Source organism: Galeopterus variegatus, unplaced genomic scaffold (genome assembly GCF_000696425.1).
Source record: "Galeopterus variegatus unplaced genomic scaffold, G_variegatus-3.0.2 Scaffold984, whole genome shotgun sequence".
In the NCBI taxonomy this organism is placed as follows: Eukaryota; Metazoa; Chordata; class Mammalia; order Dermoptera; family Cynocephalidae; genus Galeopterus; species Galeopterus variegatus.
In genome coordinates, this window is record NW_007727095.1 from 175,214 (window position 1) to 196,921 (window position 21,708).

The 21,708-nt window shown below is 39.2% G+C and overlaps 2 protein-coding genes across 2 annotated transcripts in view; both read right to left on the bottom strand.

The window, feature by feature from the left end:
- Positions 1 to 1,102: 1,102 nt before the first annotated feature.
- On the bottom strand, positions 1,103 to 10,665 carry CCNDBP1 (cyclin D-type binding-protein 1). The gene is made up of 11 exons (XM_008574025.1): positions 10,445 to 10,665; positions 10,230 to 10,289; positions 9,815 to 9,894; positions 6,877 to 6,958; positions 5,979 to 6,075; positions 5,733 to 5,806; positions 5,081 to 5,157; positions 4,485 to 4,744; positions 3,241 to 3,301; positions 1,961 to 2,007; positions 1,103 to 1,532 (listed from the first exon to the last, which is right to left on the bottom strand). The coding sequence occupies exons 1-11, from the start codon at positions 10,548 to 10,550 to the stop codon at positions 1,421 to 1,423; spliced, it is 1,056 nt and encodes a 351-aa protein (XP_008572247.1). The 5' UTR covers positions 10,551 to 10,665; the 3' UTR covers positions 1,103 to 1,420.
- Positions 10,666 to 10,760: 95 nt separating this feature from the next.
- The window catches only part of TMEM62 (transmembrane protein 62), a 53,369-nt gene continuing 42,421 nt past the window's right edge, over positions 10,761 to 21,708 (bottom strand). The window contains exons 13-14 of the mRNA XM_008574024.1: positions 14,184 to 14,302; positions 10,761 to 11,761 (exon numbers count right to left, since the gene is read on the bottom strand). Of these exons, the coding sequence (XP_008572246.1) occupies positions 11,435 to 11,761; positions 14,184 to 14,302 (446 nt within the window). The 3' untranslated portion in view covers positions 10,761 to 11,434. The remainder of the gene's footprint in view (positions 11,762 to 14,183; positions 14,303 to 21,708) is intronic.

The window sequence follows — 21,708 nt, forward strand, 5'->3', positions numbered from 1 at the left end:
AGCACTTTTTAAAAAGTAAATTAAAACTCATTTGGCTTAATGAATTTCAATCTCAAGTATCCACTAGCCACTCAAAAAGATGATTGATATTGCTGATTATACCTGAAGAGATCATAAAGTCAGATGTGGTAAATTACACCAATGGAAGAAAAAAGTCTGGCATTAGAGAACTGTAATACATGTATAAGGCTCAATTCAGGTAACTCTGCTTTCCAATATGTGATCTTCTAGACTGATGCAAAAACATAATTAAGTGATGAAGGTTTTGCAAAAGGATTAACAAAAAAGGCTCTTAAAATTATATAAATTCATATACATCAAAATATATTTTTTTGGTCTTCTGTGACCGGAACCCTTGGCTTGGTGTCGCCCACAACGCGCTCAGCCAGTGAGTGCACCGGCCACCCCTATATAGGATCTAAACCCACGGCGGGAGCACTGTTGCGCTCCCAGCGCCACACTCTCCCGAGTGAGCCACGGGGTCGGCCCTACATCAAAATATTCTTAATTTATAAAAATTTGTTACTTACACTTGGGGACATATGTAAAATATAACAGATAACAACATACAGGTATGCATAAGGGAAACAAATCTGTTCAATAAGATGAACAAACCTAATAAATAAGCTCAATACCAATATATTTTAGAGGCATGCAGTAAACTGGGATAATATTCAGAAGGACTTACTGATAATAATAATATTATATAACATGCTGAAATACTAGTAGGGGCTCTGGAGTCTTCTCTCAATAAATTAAAGTGGTTTTGTTCTAAATATACTTTTTTTTCAAAAGATGACTGGTAAGGGGATCTTAACCCTTGACTTGGTGTTGTCAGCACCACGCTCTCCCAAGTGAGCGAACCAGCCATCCCTATATAGGGATCCAAACCCGTGGCCTTTGTGTTTCCAACACCACACTCTCCCAAGTGAGCCATGGGCTGGTCCTAAATATACTTCTGATCAGAATCAGATCTTTAGACTATAAACCCAAATGAAAGCTATGTTCTAGTCTCAACCCACTGTATTTCTGGTAGGAATAAACTCTGGAAGAGTACTCATTTAATTACTGGTAGGTTAGCATTTTACTGAAACCGTCAACATCTTTAACAATGAGACAACATACTTTATTGCAAATAAGGAATAAGGCAGCTTCCCTAGAAATCTCTGAGAGGTGGTTTAGGAACAAAAACTCATGCAATTACTTTTTGTATCTAGCATAGAAAAATACATCACATTCATATAGTTTATAAATAATTACGTGTAGCCTAACCAACAATCTTTGGTAATATTGTCTCTTGTTAAATATAGACAGGAACCTCCTTTCAATCCATCTAGCATTCTAGTCTCATTTTAAAAGCAAACATCAGAGCCTGGCTATCATGGTGAGAGAGGAGAGTACAAATGAGCCTGAAAATTCATTATTCAAGTTCACTCTGTGTGAGCTCCTTGATTCTGTTCATGCAATGATCAACGGCATTAATGAGTAAAGGAATCCAACTGTCTTCTGGCTGAGGGGTCACATGACTTGCTCTGCAAATGGAATAGAAAAAAAGAAGTTAAATTTATTATAATATCGAGGAAAAACCTGTCCTCAAGTGGTAACACAGAAACTATAGAAACAAAAGGCAAGCTTCTTTGCTGAAACTCTGCTCTGCAACTGAAGTTAAAAGAAAACCCCACACCCACCCTTTCTCACTCCTTGAAAGTTGGCCTTGGGGGCCCGAGCCCGCGGCGCACTCAGGAGAGTGCGGAGCTGGGAGCGCAGCAGCGCTCCCACCGCGGGTTCAGATCCTATATAGGGATGGCCGGTGCGCTCACTGGTTGAGCGCAGTGCGGCCGGTCTCAACTCAAAAAGGACAAAAAAAAAAAAGAAAGTTGGCCTTGGGAGTTGAAAATGGCTGGACAGGAACTCTGTTTTATTCTAAAAAAGCCATCTGGGGAGAAGTCCTCATACTTACTTTGTAATTTCAAGTGCCTTCTTTAAAACAGATACAAGTTTCGCAGACTAAAAAAGAAACACAGAAGTTACCCAGGGTCCTACCATAAAAAGGAGCACTCAAATATTTTAAAAGATACAAGTAATAAAAAAATCATTAAAAAAAAGAACCTTGAGAGAAATATGCAAAACCAAAAATGCCAATTCGGTAAGGGTATGGATTCTTATTCTTATGGATTCTTTTCTATTTAGCAAAATCTTACTGTTGCTATAACATTTTATATATTTTTAATTAAAAAAAGAATGGGAAAAGAATGTAAATTGAATTTGTCCCAACTGCTGATAGCTCAGAATATAAAGCAGAGATGATTAGTCTTCCTTTTTTATAAAAAAAAAAAAAAAAATCAAGAATTTTAAGAACACCAATATCAAAATAACATGGGACATATATATGCCACCAATATAAAATAAGGCACAATATAAGTATATATTTTTCAATTCCTAGAATAAGATATTATGTTTGAGATAACTGACACGGCATATTGCTAAAAATATTTCTTAGCAAGTCCATCTTTAAAAAGTTAATGCCAAAAAAAAAAAAAGTTCATGCCCAAAAAGATCCTATTCCACTTCAAGGTGTTTGTACATCATGAAGATACGTTTGATGGATCTAACTTCCACTATCTAATTTATCAAATACTTAGTACTGTGAGAATTGATACACCTGACTATAAAATATATGCCATTTGGCAGTTTTACTTATCTTTGCAATAACATTAGAGATAAGAACTTGAGTTTCTAAAAACAAGAGAACTGAACTCTCTCTCTAGTAAAGGGCACAGCACTTGAAAGAATACAATAAAATCAGATTTTTATAAAAAGCTTGACTCTCCATGGTTTAATCACACAATGTGTAACATATTAGAATGGAGTATATTTCTGGTGCACTTATTTCTGCCTAGATTAGAAATTAGAAACTTGTGACTTCAGATTGAGTGGTTTCTAAAGCACTGTATAATTAAGACTTTCTTTGCAAAGCAGAATTTTCTAAGGTCTCTGGGCTTTTTCAAACATTTACCCAAACGGTTATGGGAGAGAGAACTACCAAAGCTCACAGCTATTATAACTCAACGTCAGCAAATATTTATCAAGCACAAATACATGTAAGAACTGTGACATTACTGTTGTACTTGCATCCAAGCATGACAAATAAATGTGTACCCTACAGCTTAGAGAAGATACTAATGACTTATGAAATTCTACAGTTAAGTCTGTAGCTATTCCCTCAAAGCCAGTACTTACATTGATTCGCACAGTTGGGTGGCACATGGGTGGATATATGCTTAGAGCCAAATCATCTACACTAAGAAAGCAAAAATAATCATTAACAAAGACAGGAACAAAGCTCAGCTGTGTTGTTTCCAGTATACAACTACAGACACAACTATTGAGAAAATGCCAAAGAAATGCTTATCAGTTCCTTAAATTGGGCAACCAGCTAACCAATACAGAATCAATTCAATCAGTATTTATTGAAACATACTTATCCCATTTCACTAGGAAGCTGGGGGAGAAATTCCCTCAATTCGTAGGATGTGGCATGATTAATTCAGTAAAAAATGTGAGAATTTGAAACCACTGATTTAATAACTGATACAGGCAAGGTTCATCAATAAAAGCTACAATAATTGGGCACCACTTTAACCAAGTCATCAAATTTAGTACCACCAATAATGGCGTAAACCAACATCATGTGCTTTCCCAATATGATACTCTGAGAGGCACAAAACACTCAGCTATATGATATTCTTGCCAAAAAATGTTTAACCTGAACACAATTATGAGAAAACAATCATACAAATCAGATTATTGGATATTCTATAAGACAACTGACCTGGTTTCTTTACAAATGTCAATGTCAAAAAAGACTGAAAAGGGGAGTGACTGCAAGAGACTAAAGAGATGACAACCAAATGCAATGTGAGACCCTGACAAATCCTGGATTTATAAAGACATTTTGCGGACAACTGGAGAAATTTGAATATTAGAAAATATTATTATATTCAGTATTAAATTACTTGAATGTGATAACAAAAATAAGAATGTTATTTTTTCAGGGGGCTGGCTCGTTAGCTCAGTGGGTTAGAGACCCACTTGTAACAGCCTTATAACACCAAGGTCAAGGGTTCAGTTCCCCGTACCAGCCAGCTGCCAAAAAAAAAGAATGTCTTTTTTCTTGGGAGATTTATGCTGAAGTATTCAGGGATGAAATGTCACTGATGCCTGCAACTTACTCTCAAATGGTTCAGAAAAAACTTTGGCATGTCTATCTGTAGAGAAGCAAACCAATATAGGAAAAAAATGTAAACAACAGGTGAATGTAGATGAAAGATGTAGTAGGGGTGTTCACTGAAGTACCATTTCAACTTTCCTGTGGGTTTAAGAATTTTCAATATACAAAAACCTGGGAAAAAATCTTGGGATGACAGTATAAGCTGAGATCAGAACGCTCCTGCTCAGATGTTTTAAGTGTGGATCACGCCTACCTGGGGCTGATCTCATCAGAAATATCCACAATGTCATCCAGCTGGGCCACCTGATCCTTCTTCCCATTCTCTGCCACTAAGATCCGGATTTTTTTCAGGCAGGCTTTGGATGCTCTCACCAGTGCAAGGCATGGGATTATGAGCTCTTGATCTGCCTCTGACCAATATAAGTCCTGATTGCTTGGAAACCCCAACACATCATCCTCCTCATGGTGGGTGTCATTCACAAGGCCACAGTAAGGGTCACATTCTTCCACAGCCTAAGACAAACCATAATATATGTGAATGCAAAAAAAAAAAAAAGACCTATTACACTTTTAGCACCATTACTGAGTTGTCTAAAACCTGAGAGCTACTTCACTAATGGCTACAGAGTCAAATCATTTCATAAACCCTGTTCTCATTCTTCTTGTCCACCAACAAACAGAGAGGAGTGGTACTAAGTCACACACCAGCCTCTGGTGGGAGATGGAAGACAGGACAGGAGTGAGAGTAGAACCTATTCAGTCAAAGCTTAGGAAATCTCTCTTTATAATCAACTTTCATCCACTAGTCCTGGAGTCATCTTCAAGTTACCAAAGACAAGGATCCCTCACCCGCTCCATTTCTTCATGTGCATCCTTTACAAAATCCACACACTTCGTCAGCATTAAAAGGGCTGCAGCTTTGTTATCTATGAGTGAAAAGTCAGAAGCACTCGAATTAGAGGAGAAACCCAGTGATTCTCATAAGACTGCCAAGGACAAACAACACTGTTCCTAATGAAAGGAGTGCCAAATACACTGAACAAGGATGATGGATAATGTAAAGTTCTTCTAACTACATCCCCTGGTACCCAGACAAGGGACCAAAAAGTTTTCCTTTATTCCCACAAGAAGAAATGAAATGGTCACTGATGTTTCTTGTTACAGTCCTCTTGGATAACCACTGCTTTTGGCCTAGCTGGCTCTACCTCATAACTGCTTCAGTGTGCTCCATAATTTTGCTCTTGGGGCAGGACTAGGAGAACAAACCACATCTGTTCAACAAGAGACAGAGCCACAGTAAGAGGAGGGTTTGAATTTAGAAGTATGAAAACTACAGAATGGCAAAAAGTATTAATATCTATCTATTAATGTTGGTGGTAAATTATATATATTTCACTAAACTGTTTATATAAATTAAAATACATTCATCTTACAAAGCTTCCCGGAAGCTAGATATGAGAGGTCTCTCTGCTTTGGCCAGCAGAGTCCCACTCTCACTCACCTCTTGGTATCCGAGGCACCTGCTGGCATGCAACCCAGACACTGTTGCAGGAGATAAGATCACTGTTTTCAGGGCTGGGGAAAGGAATCAGTAAGAATATATCAATAACCTAGGTTCCTGTCTCCTAAAAACTTCCTTCCTGCCAGTCATTATTCTCAACTAACTTTGCTGTTAAATGAGTCCTCCTCCCCCAGCCCCATGGCAAGGAACCCCATTAACTGATAACCCAAACTGTGGCATCACAACCTCTGAGCTGGAGTAACAAAAAGCACTTCCACGAGCTGAGCCATGCCATCCACGACGTCCAAAGTAGCGCCCCGTACCAGCTTTCTCAGGGTGATCCCTGTGGCCAAATCCAAAGAGTAAGCAGCCTGGTCTTTTCAGAAGTCACTGTCTGCTTTTCTGAGTCTGAGCACTACAGAACTATAATCTAATGTGCACCTACTTGCCCACATGTTTTAACTGAAGTGCCAATACAAAATTCAGGTCTTATTTATGTCCCCATGTCATTTTATTGTCTCTCCCACCATTTGTTAGTGCAGTTCTCCAAAAGAGATCTGGAATAAAATCTTTCCATGGCAGCATGTACTCATTCATTAAAGACAGTGGTCCCTTGACAACTGTGGATGAAACACTTGAGGTTTAAACCACTTCTGGGTAATGCTGAAGATCCATGACATGTATTCATTTGTAATTTTGGCATGATTACAATCAAGGCATGAATCTAAAGGCAGGGCTGGAGGCCACTTAACCTATGTGGGAGATTGGAAATAGGAAGTATGTAACATGGGTGGAGGAAAGTGAAGATAGTCTGGGCCTTTATTCACCACAGTGTATGGGGCTGAGATCCAGCCAGCATCTGTAGTGTTTAGAATGGGTTGGAGAGGGAGGAGCCAGCGAGAATTAAAAGCCTTAAGAGTCAGGCAAGGCAGGGGAGATGGGAGTCATAGGAACACAGCATCTGTACCTTAACATAATGGCTTGCTTATAGAGATTATTACATTATAAAATTATCCTTGACTGTATTTTATGGGGGAAAGTCACATGCTCAAGTTGGTGAAACGTAAAAGTCTCAAGACATAACCCATCATGTCAGCAAAGATCTACCCTATAAACACACACTTATTTGTGCATAATGGCTTACCCTGATCCTTGGGAAGTGAATAGTATACTGCAATAATTGCCTTGATGGCAGCACAGACCTGTTCACAGAATCTCTGGGTTTCCTTTGTGGTGATGGACCCATTTCAGAATGAAAAAAGAAAATGGATTAGATCAATGTGGCCAACCCATCTACTGTGGAAGACAGCAGACATCTATATAGCATCAGCAAACATTTTCTGAAGTCCTATTATGAGTCAGGCCTCATCATGTACCAGAGAAGAGTTAGCTGGACACAAGACACTGGACTCAACTCAATTAAGCATTAAAAAACAACAGGAAAAACTTATTCCCAGTGTTCTCTATCCCAAGATATTTGTAAGCTGCTGTGAGGTATTCGTCATATCTCAGACCATGAGTTGGCAAATGATGACCCACAGGCCAAATCAGGCTTGCTGCCAGTTTTTGCAAATATGGTAGTATTGGCACACAGCCATGCTCATTGGTTTATATGTGTTCCCACTACAAGGGCAAAGTTGAGTAGCTGGCCTGCAAAGTCTAAAATATTTACTATCTGGCCCTTTACAGAAAAAGTTTGTCAACCCCGTATTAGACCATTAACGAGGTCTCTCTCTCTAATTGAATCACAATATGTAACTAAAGGTAGTTAGCAATGCTCAGTGTTGACTACATTCCTTCTAAGGGATCACTGGCTTTCTCGTCTTCCTTGTCCTCACTTCTCTGCTAAATTTTAAGCCAGTGCTATGCAAAATGTGGTACAGATTGGTGCCAGTCCACAAACTGTTTGTTACCAGCCCAGGACAGGTATAGTGATTGAGAGTGTTTAGAAACTTTCATGGCAATTTGACAGTGCTTCCACATCCAAACATATAATTTTTTTTTTTCCTTTTTGTCTTTACTGACCGGTAACGGGATCGCAACCCTCGGTGTTGCGCCCGCACCGTGCTCAGCCAGTGAGCGGGAACTGGTCTCCACATGGGATCCGAACCCTCAGCAGGAGCGCCGCCGCACTCCCAAGTGGCGCACTCTCCAGTGTGCCACCAGGCCAGCCCCAAACATATAATTTTATAAAAATATCAGTCTATACAGGTTAGAATTAAAAAACAACAAACTATCTTTCAGTAGGACTAAAGTGCTGAGATCCTAGGAGGCAACTGTGATTCAAAAATTAATATATTTAAATATATATATTTATATCAAATAAAAACAAACTCTAATTTTTTACGTATAAGTGTCCCGAGCATGTTCAGAAAAATAGTTGTATGCTGCCTTCTGATGGTATCTTACTTGTTGTGCATTTTAGCAGCAAGTCTTAAGTGTATTTGAAAGAAAGGAGTCAGATGAGAAGAAAAATAAGGTAATATTACTACTCCTTTTGAAATAAATAGACTTTCTTCCATGAATCTTTTAAAGTACTCTCATACAATTCATCTCTTGTTTCTTTATCACAGATCTCAGAGGTGTGTAAGGCCAGAGAGTTTGTCATTGTAGGTGTATGCAGCAAAAGGGTATTTATATCATTTTAAAACATATGAATACATAGATTAAGAGAATGAAACTATTGACTATGAAAATCAAATAAAACAATGAATAAGCCATTTTAAATAACTTTACTCCCAAATTAAGTATACACATCTCTAGAAAAACTGAGCATAGGGCATGCCTGGTCACAGCCAACATGTTTATTTCATTAGTTTTATAATAAAGGATTATTAAAAATGCATAAATTCTTTGTTCTAGCAATTTCACTTCTGGGAATTTTTCTACTGATCTATGAAGGTACTCAAAAGTTCATGGAAAGACTTTGTATTTTTTAATTCTACATTTCCCATGAACTTTTTGAAGTACCCTGTGTGTATGAAGTACATACACAAAGATTATATTATATAATTCACCACAGCACCATTTACAATAGCTACAAGTTGGAAACAGTTTAAATGTGCACATACAGTATTGATTAAATTATGGTTATATCCACTCTACTGAAAACCATGCAACCATTACAAAGAACTGAGCAACTCTGTATGTGATGCTAGGAATCAATTTCCAAGCTATATTGCTAATTTTTTAAAAAAGAAAGGTCCAGACCCGACCCCGTGGCTCACTCGGGAGAGTCCGGCACTGGTGGCGCCTGGGTCACGGGTTCGGATCCTATATAGGGATGGCCGGTGCGTTCACTGGCTGAGCGTGGTGCAGACCACACTATGCCGAAGGTTGCGATCCCTTTACCGGTCAAAAAAAAAAAAGGGGGGGGGGGCCCAGAACAGGGTTTATGGCATCTTATCAAGGATCACAAGGTCTGGCTGGTTAGCTCAGTCAGTTAGAGCACAGTGTTATAATGCCAAAATCAAGGGCTCAGACCCCTGTACTGGCCAGCATAAAAAAAAAAAAGGGGGGGGGGGTCCAGAACAGTGTTTATGGCATCTTATCCTTCGTGTAAAAAGAAGCAGACACGGTATATAGAACAATACAAACGGAACTGAGGAGGGGAGAAAAAAATGGGAAACTGGGGTGGGAAGATAAGAACTTTTAGCACATTTAACTTTGATATCTTTCGAATTTTATACTATCTACATATGTTACTGATTAAATATAAAAATAAAGAATAGGTAAAGTTACACATCAGACCTTAATTTATCTTAATTTGAGCCTCTGAGCCTTCTTGCTCATCTGTCAGATGGGAATCATGGGTGTGAACACCTAGCAAATAACAAGTGCTTAAAAAAATGTCAGAATGGAAATTACCAAGCTGAACTTCCGACTGAAACGATACTTAGAAGGCCTGCCTACACCAGGAACTGCATTTGGCAATTTGGTCTTCAAAACAATCTTTTCAGGTAAGAACTGTAATCTCATTTGACAGACGAGGAAAATAAATCTCCTGGCTTGAGTGTAAAAGGTGGAAAGAAAATAAGAGGAATATCGAAGCAGCACAAGGATTCCAGGAAAGTGAAGCCCACCTGTGGAGATGGCAGTGGAAGTCGAGAGAAGACTGTGGTCAGAGTCGTGGCTTCCCTTGACACTTTCACAGCTGCCTCACCTGGGGGGGAGAGGGGTGGCAGAGGAGGAGGCAGGTGCCAATACGTTAGTGCCAAAAGGCTAAGGCTGCAGCTGCGGCACGGGCTTTGAAGATAATGCATTCCCTCTCTCCACCCTTCCTGGCTGTGACGTCTCAAAAACACCTCCAAAAAGCAACGTTTTATATTTCACCGTCTCAAGTGCCGATTAGGGATACGATGAGGTATCCCCACAGAGAGGATGAGACGGGGGGGGGGGGGGGGGGGGGGGAACGTAGTCACCACATGGGGAGAACTGGGGGGAAAGGGACGTTGGAAGAGGTGAAGGATGGAGGTCCCCGACCAGAGAGGCACTCACTGAGTCGTCTCCAAAACATCTCCCGATTAAACTCCTCGGTGGTCTCCTGGGCTTCACCCACTTGTAGATGTAACGTGTGGGGACCGGACGATGGTGAAAGGAAAAGGTGAGGTAAGCGGAGCCACCTCCTCCGCCAGGGGACCCCTCCCCAACCAGGCCTCTCCCCCACCCTAGGCCCGCCCCTGCCGTCGCCCGCCCCAACTGCGTCACCTCACCCCGCACTGGAGGCAGTAGCGACCGCAGTTCCAATGCCAAGTGCCGGAGCTGCTCCAAAGGCGGAGCCAGGGTGCGAACTGTGGCTGCAGGAGCTGCACTCGCCATCTCAAGTCGCTCGCAGAAGCCAGCAAATGCCACCACCGCCGCCGCCACAGACGCACTGCGACAGCCGCCCTACTTCCGGCTCCCACAGACGTGGGCTTGTTTCCGGCAACAGCCGGCCCCACCCATCCCAAGGCCACGCCCCCCGAGAGGCGGACACGCCTCCTCCCGCCCCCAGGGGCCCGGCCACACTTGCAAGGTTTACGCCTGTGATATTTTTTTATTCATCATTCATTCATTTATTTGATTAGTTGAAAACACTGCGGCTAAGGAAGCAGAGAGCCTATAACCCTGTGGGAAAACAGGGCTGAGAACTAGTATCTCAAGGGTAGTCAGAATCAGGCCCGAGTCCGCAAAGGTTCCCAGCCCCTTAAATGGCACCTTTGACAGCTGCTGAGTTCCAGGCACGGTGCGCAGGAGCTTTACATGGGGTAACCCTAAAAAACACTGGGGGCTGGCCGGTTAGCTCACTTGGGAGAGCGGTGCTGAGAACACCGAGGTCAAGGGTTAGGATCCCCATACCGAACAGCTGCCAAAAAAAACCCCAGAAAAAAAACACAAAAAACACTGGGCCTCGCATATTTCTGTTCACACACCCAACCCCTACCCTGTGGATCCAGATTAGGGCTTTCTCTTCACAAAGGTAAATTAACCCTTTGCTTCCTTAGGGAAGGAAGGAATCAAAGCATTATTTAGAGACTATTCTGCAGTCCATTCTGCAGGAATCAGTAGTGGGTAATCCCTTTAACAACCAGGTGTCCAAGGAACAGCAGTTCCTTAAAGCTCACCCACCAATACTGGCCTTCCACCTGCTACTGGGGCAAGGACCTAGGCTACAGATGCAGAGATTGGACTTTTTCCCAGCTGCCAGTTGTGAATCATGGCCTTCAGGAGCTCAGATGGCTTTTTAACTGCACCATGAAGGTTCCAAACTTTATAGAATTCAGTGTCCACACATAATGAATGAGAACAGGTGTCAGCAGTGTCAACCAGGTCCGCAAAGGGGAGAATAAAACAGCTAGGGTGCCATATGTCACATAAAGAAAGTAGCAAGAATAAACTTGCCAGATGTACAGCAGTAGCATAAGTAAGTGAACAGGTATCATTTTCAAGTATTTTCCTTGACAGAGATGAGACCTGAAGTTGTGACCAAAGCACCGCTGCAGCAAGCTCCAACACAGGTAAGCCATCAAGGGGATGTTAAAAAACACCAGCTGGAAAAATGAGCAGAAAAGAACCATTAGCTTACCACCAACTCCTTGGAGGGGTCAGGTGTCATTTACACATTGTTGGTGGCCACTAAGAATATGTTGCTTTCTGTCTTGGGGTTGTCTGATTCTTTATGCTTTGATCACACCTGCTTAAAACACAACAGTTGACTTGTACTTAGTTGTGTATTTGCCCAAGTCCTTTCATTCATCTTAGGAGCAGGTATCGCTTAATTTACATTGAAGCCCCAAATTGTAGGACGGTATCATATACACAGTAGATACCCAACAATGTTTAAGTTGGAAATGAATTGAGTGTGTGTATTCATATGTGCACACACATGCACACAATCTCTTTTTTGTAGGAATGAGGCGGGGACTTGGCTACCGGTATTTTTGTTGTTGTTGTTATCTCTGTATTTTTGTTTGAGGTAGCATGATAAGTACTGAAATATAAATTAGAAGATCTAAATTGTAATCCAAGTTTAGCTGCTGTATGCTTCATTCATTCATTCAACAAATGTTTATTGAGCACCCATTATGTGGATGGCACTGTGTTAGGCTCTAGGTTAGGGACACACTGGTGAACAAGTTTGCAAAGATCAACCATAGAACTTACAGTCTAACAGGGAAAAGAGAGACCAAAAAAAATATTAAAAAACCAGAAACGATCATTACAGATTGTGAAAGTTCAATGAAGGAAATAACTGGGTCATGTGACATGAAGGTTAACTGGAAGACAGGCTCTCTGAGGCCTGAATGACAGGAATGAGTCAGTGGAGAGAAGGGCATTCCAGGAAGAAGGAACAAATGAAAAGCCCAGAGATGAGAGAGATCTTTGCCTCTTTAAGGCAACAATCCCAGAGCATGATGAGCCAAGTGGAAATTGGGGCAGTCAGCAGGACCCAGATCATGTCATTGCTCTGCTTAAGGGGTTTCAAGCTGAGAAATGAGTGAGCTAAGGTTTTAAATAGACCACATTGGATGTTCTGTGGTAAACTGACAGTAGGGACGCAAGAATAGCAGTGAGAAGACCTAGGCAAGAAATAATTATGACTTAGACTAGGATGGTGGTAACAAAGATGGAGAAGAAGTGGATAAATTCAAGATACGTACTGGAGATAGATCAAACAAGGTACAGCTTGCTGATAAACTAGATACAGAGAATGAAGGAAAAGGAAGAATTGAGAATACATCCTGGAGAGACTGGTTGAATGGTGGAGTCATTTACTGAAACTGGAAAGAACTGGAGGAGGAACAGGTTTGGGGTGGAAATTAAAGTTCCTATTAGAAACATAATATTAAGTTGCGATGCCTGTTAGACATCTAAGGGAAGATATTAAATGACAATTGGATAAATAAGCACTTGATGTACAGAGGTCTAGGTCAGAGATATAGATTTAGGAGTCATGGGCCTGGATGATACATAAAATCCATTGTTAGTGTACTATTTATTAAAATATGAATGTAAACATTTACAAAGAAAAAACCCTACCTTTTGGTAAGGCTCAGGTTTCACTTGCATAAGAGTACTCCTGACAGACAGCCTCCATCTACATAATAGAAAACTGAATTGGACCCAGGGCCTACTCACATACATAATGCTGCTATGCAGAGAATGTCTGAACTGGGGTCAGTATTTGCTAGGTAGAGGCCTTCCCTACTTTGCTGTCTCTAATCCTGCTGGATCATGTTTTATTGCCCTGTTAGGAGGTTTTGAACTCATTTTGAACAATATTTTTGGATTTCTTCCAAAACTTCAAATTATCACTTCAGATATCAGTTCACTAGCCCCATAAGGTGAGTAAAATAAAGAAATTGTTAGGTAAATAGTTTTCAAATCTGTTTATGGTGTTTTGCTATGGATCAGGATTTTTGTGTGTGTGTATTTGTTTTAAAGGAATAAATGTAAACCTAATACATCAGTGTTTCCCAAACAAGTATACTGCTAAGACATCACTGGAAAGCTCAGGTCTGATTTTTGTCCAGCACAGCTTCCACTGAATAACTGACCTACTTCTCTTGTGTGTGCATTTTTTTCTTTTACTCCCTCTGAAACGTTTTCCTTATTCATTATCAGAATGTTTTGGTTTACTCAGAAGTCTCATTTATTCTACCAATCAGTCCCTTATTTCATTTTTTGTCAATGAAAAAGCAAAATGAAACTAATAACACTAACAAAAACCTCTTTCACCTCTTACAAATCCCACCTGCCAAAAATGTATTTTAGACGTTCACATAAGAGTAGTAGAAGAAGGAGTTTAGGGAGCATTCTAAAAGCAAACAAAACATCAGTTATTAAAGATTGCCCTGCAAGTAAAGTAGGAAAGATGATCTATAGTAATTAATTTGGGATTTGACTCATTACTGTTATGCATTAATTTAACATAATTTCAGATGTTCTTAAATTGCATTTCTAACTTCTTACCTGGAAAACTCCTACTATAAACGTTAGGCTCCCTTGTAGGAAATGTCCATTAACAAAAATCCCAAAGGAAAAGCACCAACCTAATTTGCCATCAATGATTTCACCAAAAAACCATGGTCCTGAAAGAGACAATGGACAGAAAAGGAGAAGATTAAATAACCATGACTCTGATTACATACATCATGAGATGCATTTATAGGAGTAATAAAGAGATACAAGACTAGTCATGTATGAGCATTTTATTTCATAGCTTTTCTTCTCTGCTAATTTCTATTTGCTACCTTTACTAACCATTTGCTCCTTTGATCCATGTTTCTCTGGATTATAAAATCGTTTTAGTACATGCTATACCAGGAATAGATATGTAGCTTAAAGAATTTAGTAAAAGATTGGAGCACACTTACACATTTTTGAAGATTCTGTTGCAGTAATAACCTCAATTTAATGCATTAACATTTTCTTTAGAAGCAAAGGGATATTCCACAGAAGTTAACTTTCCAGACAACCAAGATTTACTCCTTAAAGCAATAAAACTTCAAATTCTTTTAGATGAAAATCTTTCTAAAATGTACTCAATTCTAAAATGTACTTCTTTCTTATTAATACGATGAATGTATTTAAACTTTTTTTCTCCATTACCCTGCAACAATTTAAATTTTATTATTATTATTATTATTATTGATTATTCATATTCATGGGACAAGGGCTAACCATTAGCACCTGTACCCAAGATGTGGTGAGCAAATCAATGCTATCATCATGCCCACCACCTCAAATTGCAATTATTCCACATGTCCCCCACCCAACCTCTCCCAAATGCCCATCTCATTCCCCACCCCTCCACCCTGGCAACCCTAGGTCTGTTCTCTCCCTCTGCAAGTTCAACACACCATTGGGATCTTTCTTTCCTTCCTTCTCTCTCTTAGCTCCCACTTATGAGTAAGAACATGTGGTATTTTTCTCTCTGTGCCAGGCTTACTTCATTTAACGTAATTTTCTGCAAACTCATCCATGTTGCTGCAAATGGCAGAATTTCATTCATTTTTATGGCTGAGTTGTATTCCGTTGTGTATAAATACCACATTTTCCTTATCCAGTTATCTGTCAAAGGACATTGTTCCGTATTTTGGCTATTGTAAATAGAGCTGTGATAAACATGGGGGTGCATGTATCCCTTCGAGATGATGATTTCTTTGGATATATACCCAGTAGGGAGATTGCTGGATCGTATGGTAGATCTATCTCTAGATCTTTGAGAAAGTTGTTTGAGAAAACTCCATACTGTTTTCCATAATGGCTGTGCTAATTTACAGTTCCACCAACGGTGTAGAAGAGTTCTCTTCTCTCCACATCCTCACCAGCATTTGTTGTGCTCAGTCTTTTTGATAATAGCCAGTCTGACTGGAATGAGATGATATCTCAAAGTGGTTTTGATTTGCATTTCCCTGATGATTAGTGATGTTGAGCATTTTTTCAAGTATTTGTTGGCTGTTTGTATGTCTTCCTTCAAAAAATGTCTGTTCAGCTCCTTTGCCCATTTTAAAATTGAGTTATTTGGTTTTGTACTGTGTAGTTGTTTAGGTTCTTTGTATATTCTAGAAATTAATCCTGTCAGATGTATAGTTTGCAATTATTTTCTCCCATTCTGTAGGCTGTCTTTTCATTCTGTTGATAGTTTCATTTGCTATGCAAAAGCTCTTTAGTTTGATATAATCCCATTTATTTATTTTTTCTTTTGTTGTTTGTGCTTTGGGGGTCTTATTCATGGAGTCTTTGCCCAGTCCTACTTCATGAAGTGTTTTACCTATGTTTTCTTTTTGGAGTTTTATAGTTTCAGGTCTTACATTTAAATCTTTAATCCATTTTGAATTGATTTTGGTATGAGGTGAGAGGTGCAGGTCTAGTTTCATTTTCCTGCATATGGATGTCCAATTTTCCCAGCACCATTTTTATTGAAGAGGCAGTCTTTTCCCCAATGTATGTTCTTGTTGTCTTTGTCAAAGATCAGTTGGCTGTAAGCCTGTGGGTTGATTTCTGGGTTCTCTATTCTGTTCCATTGGTCCAAGTGTCTATTTTTATGACAGTACCATGCTGTTTTGGTTACTATCGCTTTGTAGTATAATTTGGAGTCAGGAAGTGTTAAGCCTATGGCTTTACTTAATTTATTTACTTATTTATTTATTTTTTTGCTCAAGACTGCTTTGGCTATTCAGGGTCTTTTGTTCTTCCATATCATATGAATGTTAGGATTGTTTTTTTCTATTTCTGTGAAGAATGTCATGAGTTGATTGGAATTCACTGAATCTGTCAATGGCTTTGGGTAGTATGGACATTTTCACAATGTTGATTCTTCCAATTCAAGAGCATGGAATGTCTTTCCACCTTCTTGTGTCTTCTTTAATTGATTTCAGTAGTGACTTGTAGTTTTCATTGTAGAGATCTTTCACCTCCTTGTTTAAATTGATATCTAGGTATTTTATTTTTTTAGTGACTATTGTAATTGGGCTTATTTTCTTGATTTCTTTTTCTGCTAGTTTATTATTGGAGAATAAAAACACTATTTTGGGGTGTTGGTTTTGAATCCTGCAACACTACTGAAATTGTTTATCAGCTATAACTGTTTTTAGGTTTTTCTATATATAGGATCATGTCATCTGCAAACAGGGACAGTTTGACTTCGTCTTTTCTAATCTGGATGCCATTTATTTCCTTCTCTTGCCTGATTGCTCTGGCTAGTACTTCTAGTAATATTAAATTGAAGTGGTGAGAGTGGGCATCCTTATCTACTTCCTGTTCAGGATGGAGTGGGGATTAGAGGTGAGTTTGTCATATATGGCTTTTATGGTGTTGAGATACTTTCCATCTATATCTAATTTGCTGTGAGCCTTATCACGAAGGGATGTTGAATTTTGTCAAATGCTTTTTCTGCATTTATTGAGATAATCATATTGTTTTTGTCCTCAATTTTGTTGATGTGGTATATCACATTTATTGACATGTGTATGTTGACCCATCCTTGACTCCCACTTGATTATGATGTATACTTTTCTTGATGTGTTGCTGTATCCTGACTGCTAGTATTTTGTTGAGGATTTTTGTGTCTATGTTCATCAAAGATATTGGCCTGTAGTTTTTTTGTTATATCTTTGTCTGGTTTTGTTATCAAGGGGATGCTGGCCTCATAGAATGAGTTTGGGAGAGTATCCTCTGTTTCAACTTTTTTGAATAGTTTGAAGAGAAATGGTATTATTTCCTCTTTAAAGGTCTGGTAGAATTCAGCAGTAAAGCCATCCAGTCCTGGGCTTTTCTTTGCTGGGAGACTGCTGATTAATGCTTCAATTTCATTGCTTGTATTGGTCTGGTCAGGTTTTTTGTTTCTCCTTGGTTCAGTCTTGGTAGATTGTATGTGTCCAGAAATTTATCCATTTCCTCCAGGTTTTCAAATGTGTTGGCATATAGTTGTTTGTAATAGTCTCTAATGATTCTTTGTATTTCTGTGGTATAGGGTGTAATGTCTCCTTTTTCATTTCTGAGTTTTATTATTTGGAACTTCTTTTTTTTTTTTTTTTTTTTTTGGTTAACCTAGCTAATAGTTCATTTTGTTTATCTTCTCAAAAAAACACCTTTTTGTTTCATTGATCTTTTGTGTTGTTTTTAGGATCTCTATATTATTTAGTTCTGCTCTAATCTTAATCATTTCTTCTTGTCTACTAACTTTAGGATTGGATTGTTCTTGTTTTTCTATTTTGTTTAGGCATAGTTAGGTTGCTTACTCAAAATTTTTCTATTTTTTAAGGTAAGCATATATTGCTATGAACTTTCCTCTAAGTACTCTTCTCAAAAACCCAACTTTTTGTTTCATTCATCTTTTGTATCACTTTTTGTTTCTCTATTTCATTTAGTTCTGTTCTGATCTTAATTATTTCTTTCTCTCTACTAACTTTGGGATTGGATTGTTCTTGTTTTCCTAGTTCTTTGAGGTGTAGGGTTAGGTTTTTTATTTGAAATCTTTCTATTTTTTAATGTAAGTGTTAATTGCAATAAACCTCCCTCTTAGTACTACTTTTGCAGTATCCCACAGGTTTTTATATGATGTGTCTTTATTTTGTTTTCTAGAAATTTTTTAATTCCCTGTCTAATTTCTTCTTGGACCCATAAGTCATTCAGGAGTCTGATGTTTAATTCCCAAGTATTTGTATAATGTCCTGAATTTTACTTGTTATTAATTTCTAGTTTTGATCTGTTGTAGTCTGAAAAAATGCTTGGGAGGATTTTTTTTTTTTTTTTTTTTTTTTTTTGGCTTGATTTGTGACCTAACGTGGTCTATCCTGGAGAATGTTCCATGTGCTGATGAGAAGAATGCATATTCTGTAGCCATTGGATGAAATGTTCTGTAGATATCTGCCAAATCCAATTGGTTTAAAGTATAGTTTAAATACTGTGTTTCTCTGTTGATCTGTTGCCTCAATGATCTGTCCAGTGCTGAGAAAGGGGTGTTCAGGTCCCCCACTACTATTGAATAGGGGTCTATCCCTTTCTTTAGGTCTAATAGTGTTTGCTTTATATATCTGGGTGCTCCAGTGTTGGGAGTATATATTTTATGATTGTTATGTCTTCTTGCTGGATAGATCCCTTTATCACTATAAAATGGCCTTCTTTGTCTGTTTTTATGGTTTTTGGCTTAAAGTCTATTTTATCCAATATAAGAATGGCTATTCCTCCTTGTTTTTGGTTTCTATTTGCATGGTATATCTTTTTCCATTCCTTCACAATTAGTCTGTGTGTTTCTTTACAGGTGAAGTGGGTCTCTTGAAAACAGCATGTATTTGGTCTAGCTTTTTAATCCAGTCCATCAGTCTGTGTCTTTTGAGTGGGGAATTTAATCCATTTATGTTTAAGGGTTATTAAGGAAAATCCCCAACAATCCTGCCATTTTATTGCTTTTTACTCAGATGATTTAAATATCTTTTGTTCCTTTCTTCCTCTTTTATTACTTGTCTTCAATGTTTATTGGTTTTTTGAGGTGATAAGATTTTGTGGGGTTTTTTTCTTTCTCATTTGCATTTGTGTTTTACCAGTGGGTTGTGTTCTTTCTTGTGTGTTTGTGGTAGTGATTATTGTGTTTTGGATTCTAGATACAGGACTCCCTTGAGAATTTCTTGCAGGGCTGGCCATGTGTTGATGAACTCCCACAGTTTTCTAGAACTTGGGAATTGTCTGGGAAATACACTATTTCTCCCTCATTTCTGAAGTATAGTATTCTTGGCTGGCAGTTTTTTTCTTTTAGTATTTTGAATATGTCATCTCATTTTCTTCTTGTTTGCAGAGTTTCAGTTGAGAAGCCTGTTGTTAATCTGATGGGGGCTCACCTATAAGTGTCTTGATGCTTTTCTGTTGCTGCTTTTAGGATTCTCTCTTTGTCTTTGAGCTTTGCCAGTTTGATTATAATGTGTCTAAGAGAGGATCTTTTTGGATTGAATCTGTCTGGGGATCACTGAGCTTCCCGGATCTGAAGGTCTGTGCTTCTCCCTGTATCTGGGAAGTTTTCCATTACTATTTCATTGAATAGATTTCAATGCCTTCATCTTTCTCCTCCCTTTTTGGGACACCCACAATTCAGATGTTTGTGTGCTTAAGGCTGCCTGCTAGCTCTCTTAAATATTCCTCATTTTTTAAAATTTTTTTCCTTTTTTTGTTTGCCTGGGTTACTTCATAAAGACCATCTTCAAGATCAGAGATTCCTTCTTCTGCTTGTTCTAATTGGTTGCTTAAGCTCTCAGTTGTGTTTTTTATTTCACTGAATGAATCCTTCAGTTCCAGGAGTTCTGCTATGCTACATTCATTTTTAAGGTATTAATCTCTTTGTAAATTTCCTCCTTCATATTCTGGATATTTTTTCTCATTTCATTGTGTTGTCTGAGTCTTCTCTTATCTCATTGAGTTTCCTTAAGATAGTTACTTGGAATTCCTTATCAGTCATTTCAAGGGTTTTCTGTTCTGTAGGGTCTGGTACTTGAGAATTACTATATTCCTTTGGCAGTGTCATATTTTCTTGTTTTTTCATGCTCCTCTTTTCTCTATGTTGATTTCTGGTCATCTGGTAGATCAAAGACTTCCTCCTCTTTTTCCAGGCTCTCCTGGTGACTCTCCTTGTGTCAATATAGGTGAATATGCAGTAGGCCACCTACACGGTGGCCGTGGCTTCTACTGTGGCGACTAGCCATCCTTGCAGCAGTAGATGCTGTGGTGGTGGCTATTGTGGACCACCTCCTTGGAAACAGTGCAGGGCCTCCTGGTTTGGTACTGGTGGGCAGGTGGTGCTGGGTCCTGCCTTGCTGGCGGGTGCCAGGCAGGCTTCCCGGAGATGGCTTTTTCCCTGCCTGTGCAGCCCTAGGGTCCTGATGGGTGGGTGGTGCAACGCACTTTAAACCTTTTCTTGATGACCCACAGTCATTACTTTGTACAACTACATAATCAGGGTAAAGATATACAAAATCTAACTTGCTTCTTCATTTTTTTTTTTTTTCTTTCCTTTTTGTCTTTTTTTCGTGACCGGTAACGGGATCGCAACCCTCAGTGTCGTGCCCATACCGGGGACCGGCAACGGGATCGCAACCCTCGGTGTCACGCCCACACCGCACTCAACCAGTGAGCAGGAACTGGTCTCCACATGGGATCTGAACCCTCGGTGGGAGCGCCGCCGCGCTCCCAAGCGCCGCACTCCACTGAGTGCGCCACCGGGCCGGCCCTTGCTTCTTCATTTTAATTCTTTATCTAGAATGCCATGCTGACTTGTCTCTCCTCTCTGTTATTATTTACTGCCCCTTCTCAGCGTTTGGGTTTCTGCAAGTGTCAAGTGTTTGTCAAGAATGATAAGGAACAGTCAGACTTCCCTTTTCAAAATGCAAATACGATTATTTACTGGCAAGAGTAGGGTTGCGTTTTAAAAAGTCATGGGCAATTTTTTCTCAGATACACATTATATAAACTATTAAAGATGTATCAGTCTAAATAAGTGTTTTCCCTTCAAGTTTTGACTTTTCCAATGTAGCAACTTCTGCCCTTTTAACATTTTGTTTTGTTTTGTTGTTTTGTCTTGCTTTGTTTTTAACAGCCCAGTAACCAAATCATTTGCTTTGCTTCATAGTGTAAGACAAGTGTCAAAAACAGCTTCAACCTATCTTCTAACAAGAGAATGTATATTCAAAGGGGATCTGCCATAGCTTGTTACACAGAATTATAACATGTTTCTCTCGTAGGAATTACTAATGAGCAAAATGCAAAGGTGGAATAAAAGTGTAAAACAAAGACTAAGACTAGGTAACAAACAGACTAATCTACTTCTAATTGACTTTTAGTCACTAGGGAATGTGAGCAAAAAGCCTAAAAGATAGGTAACAAACAGACTAATCTACTTCTTTTTTTTTTTTTTTTTTGTCTTTTTTCCGTGTCCGGCAACGGATTGCAACCCTCAGGGTTGCCCCCGTACCGGACCAGGACCGGCAACGGGATCACAACCCTCCGT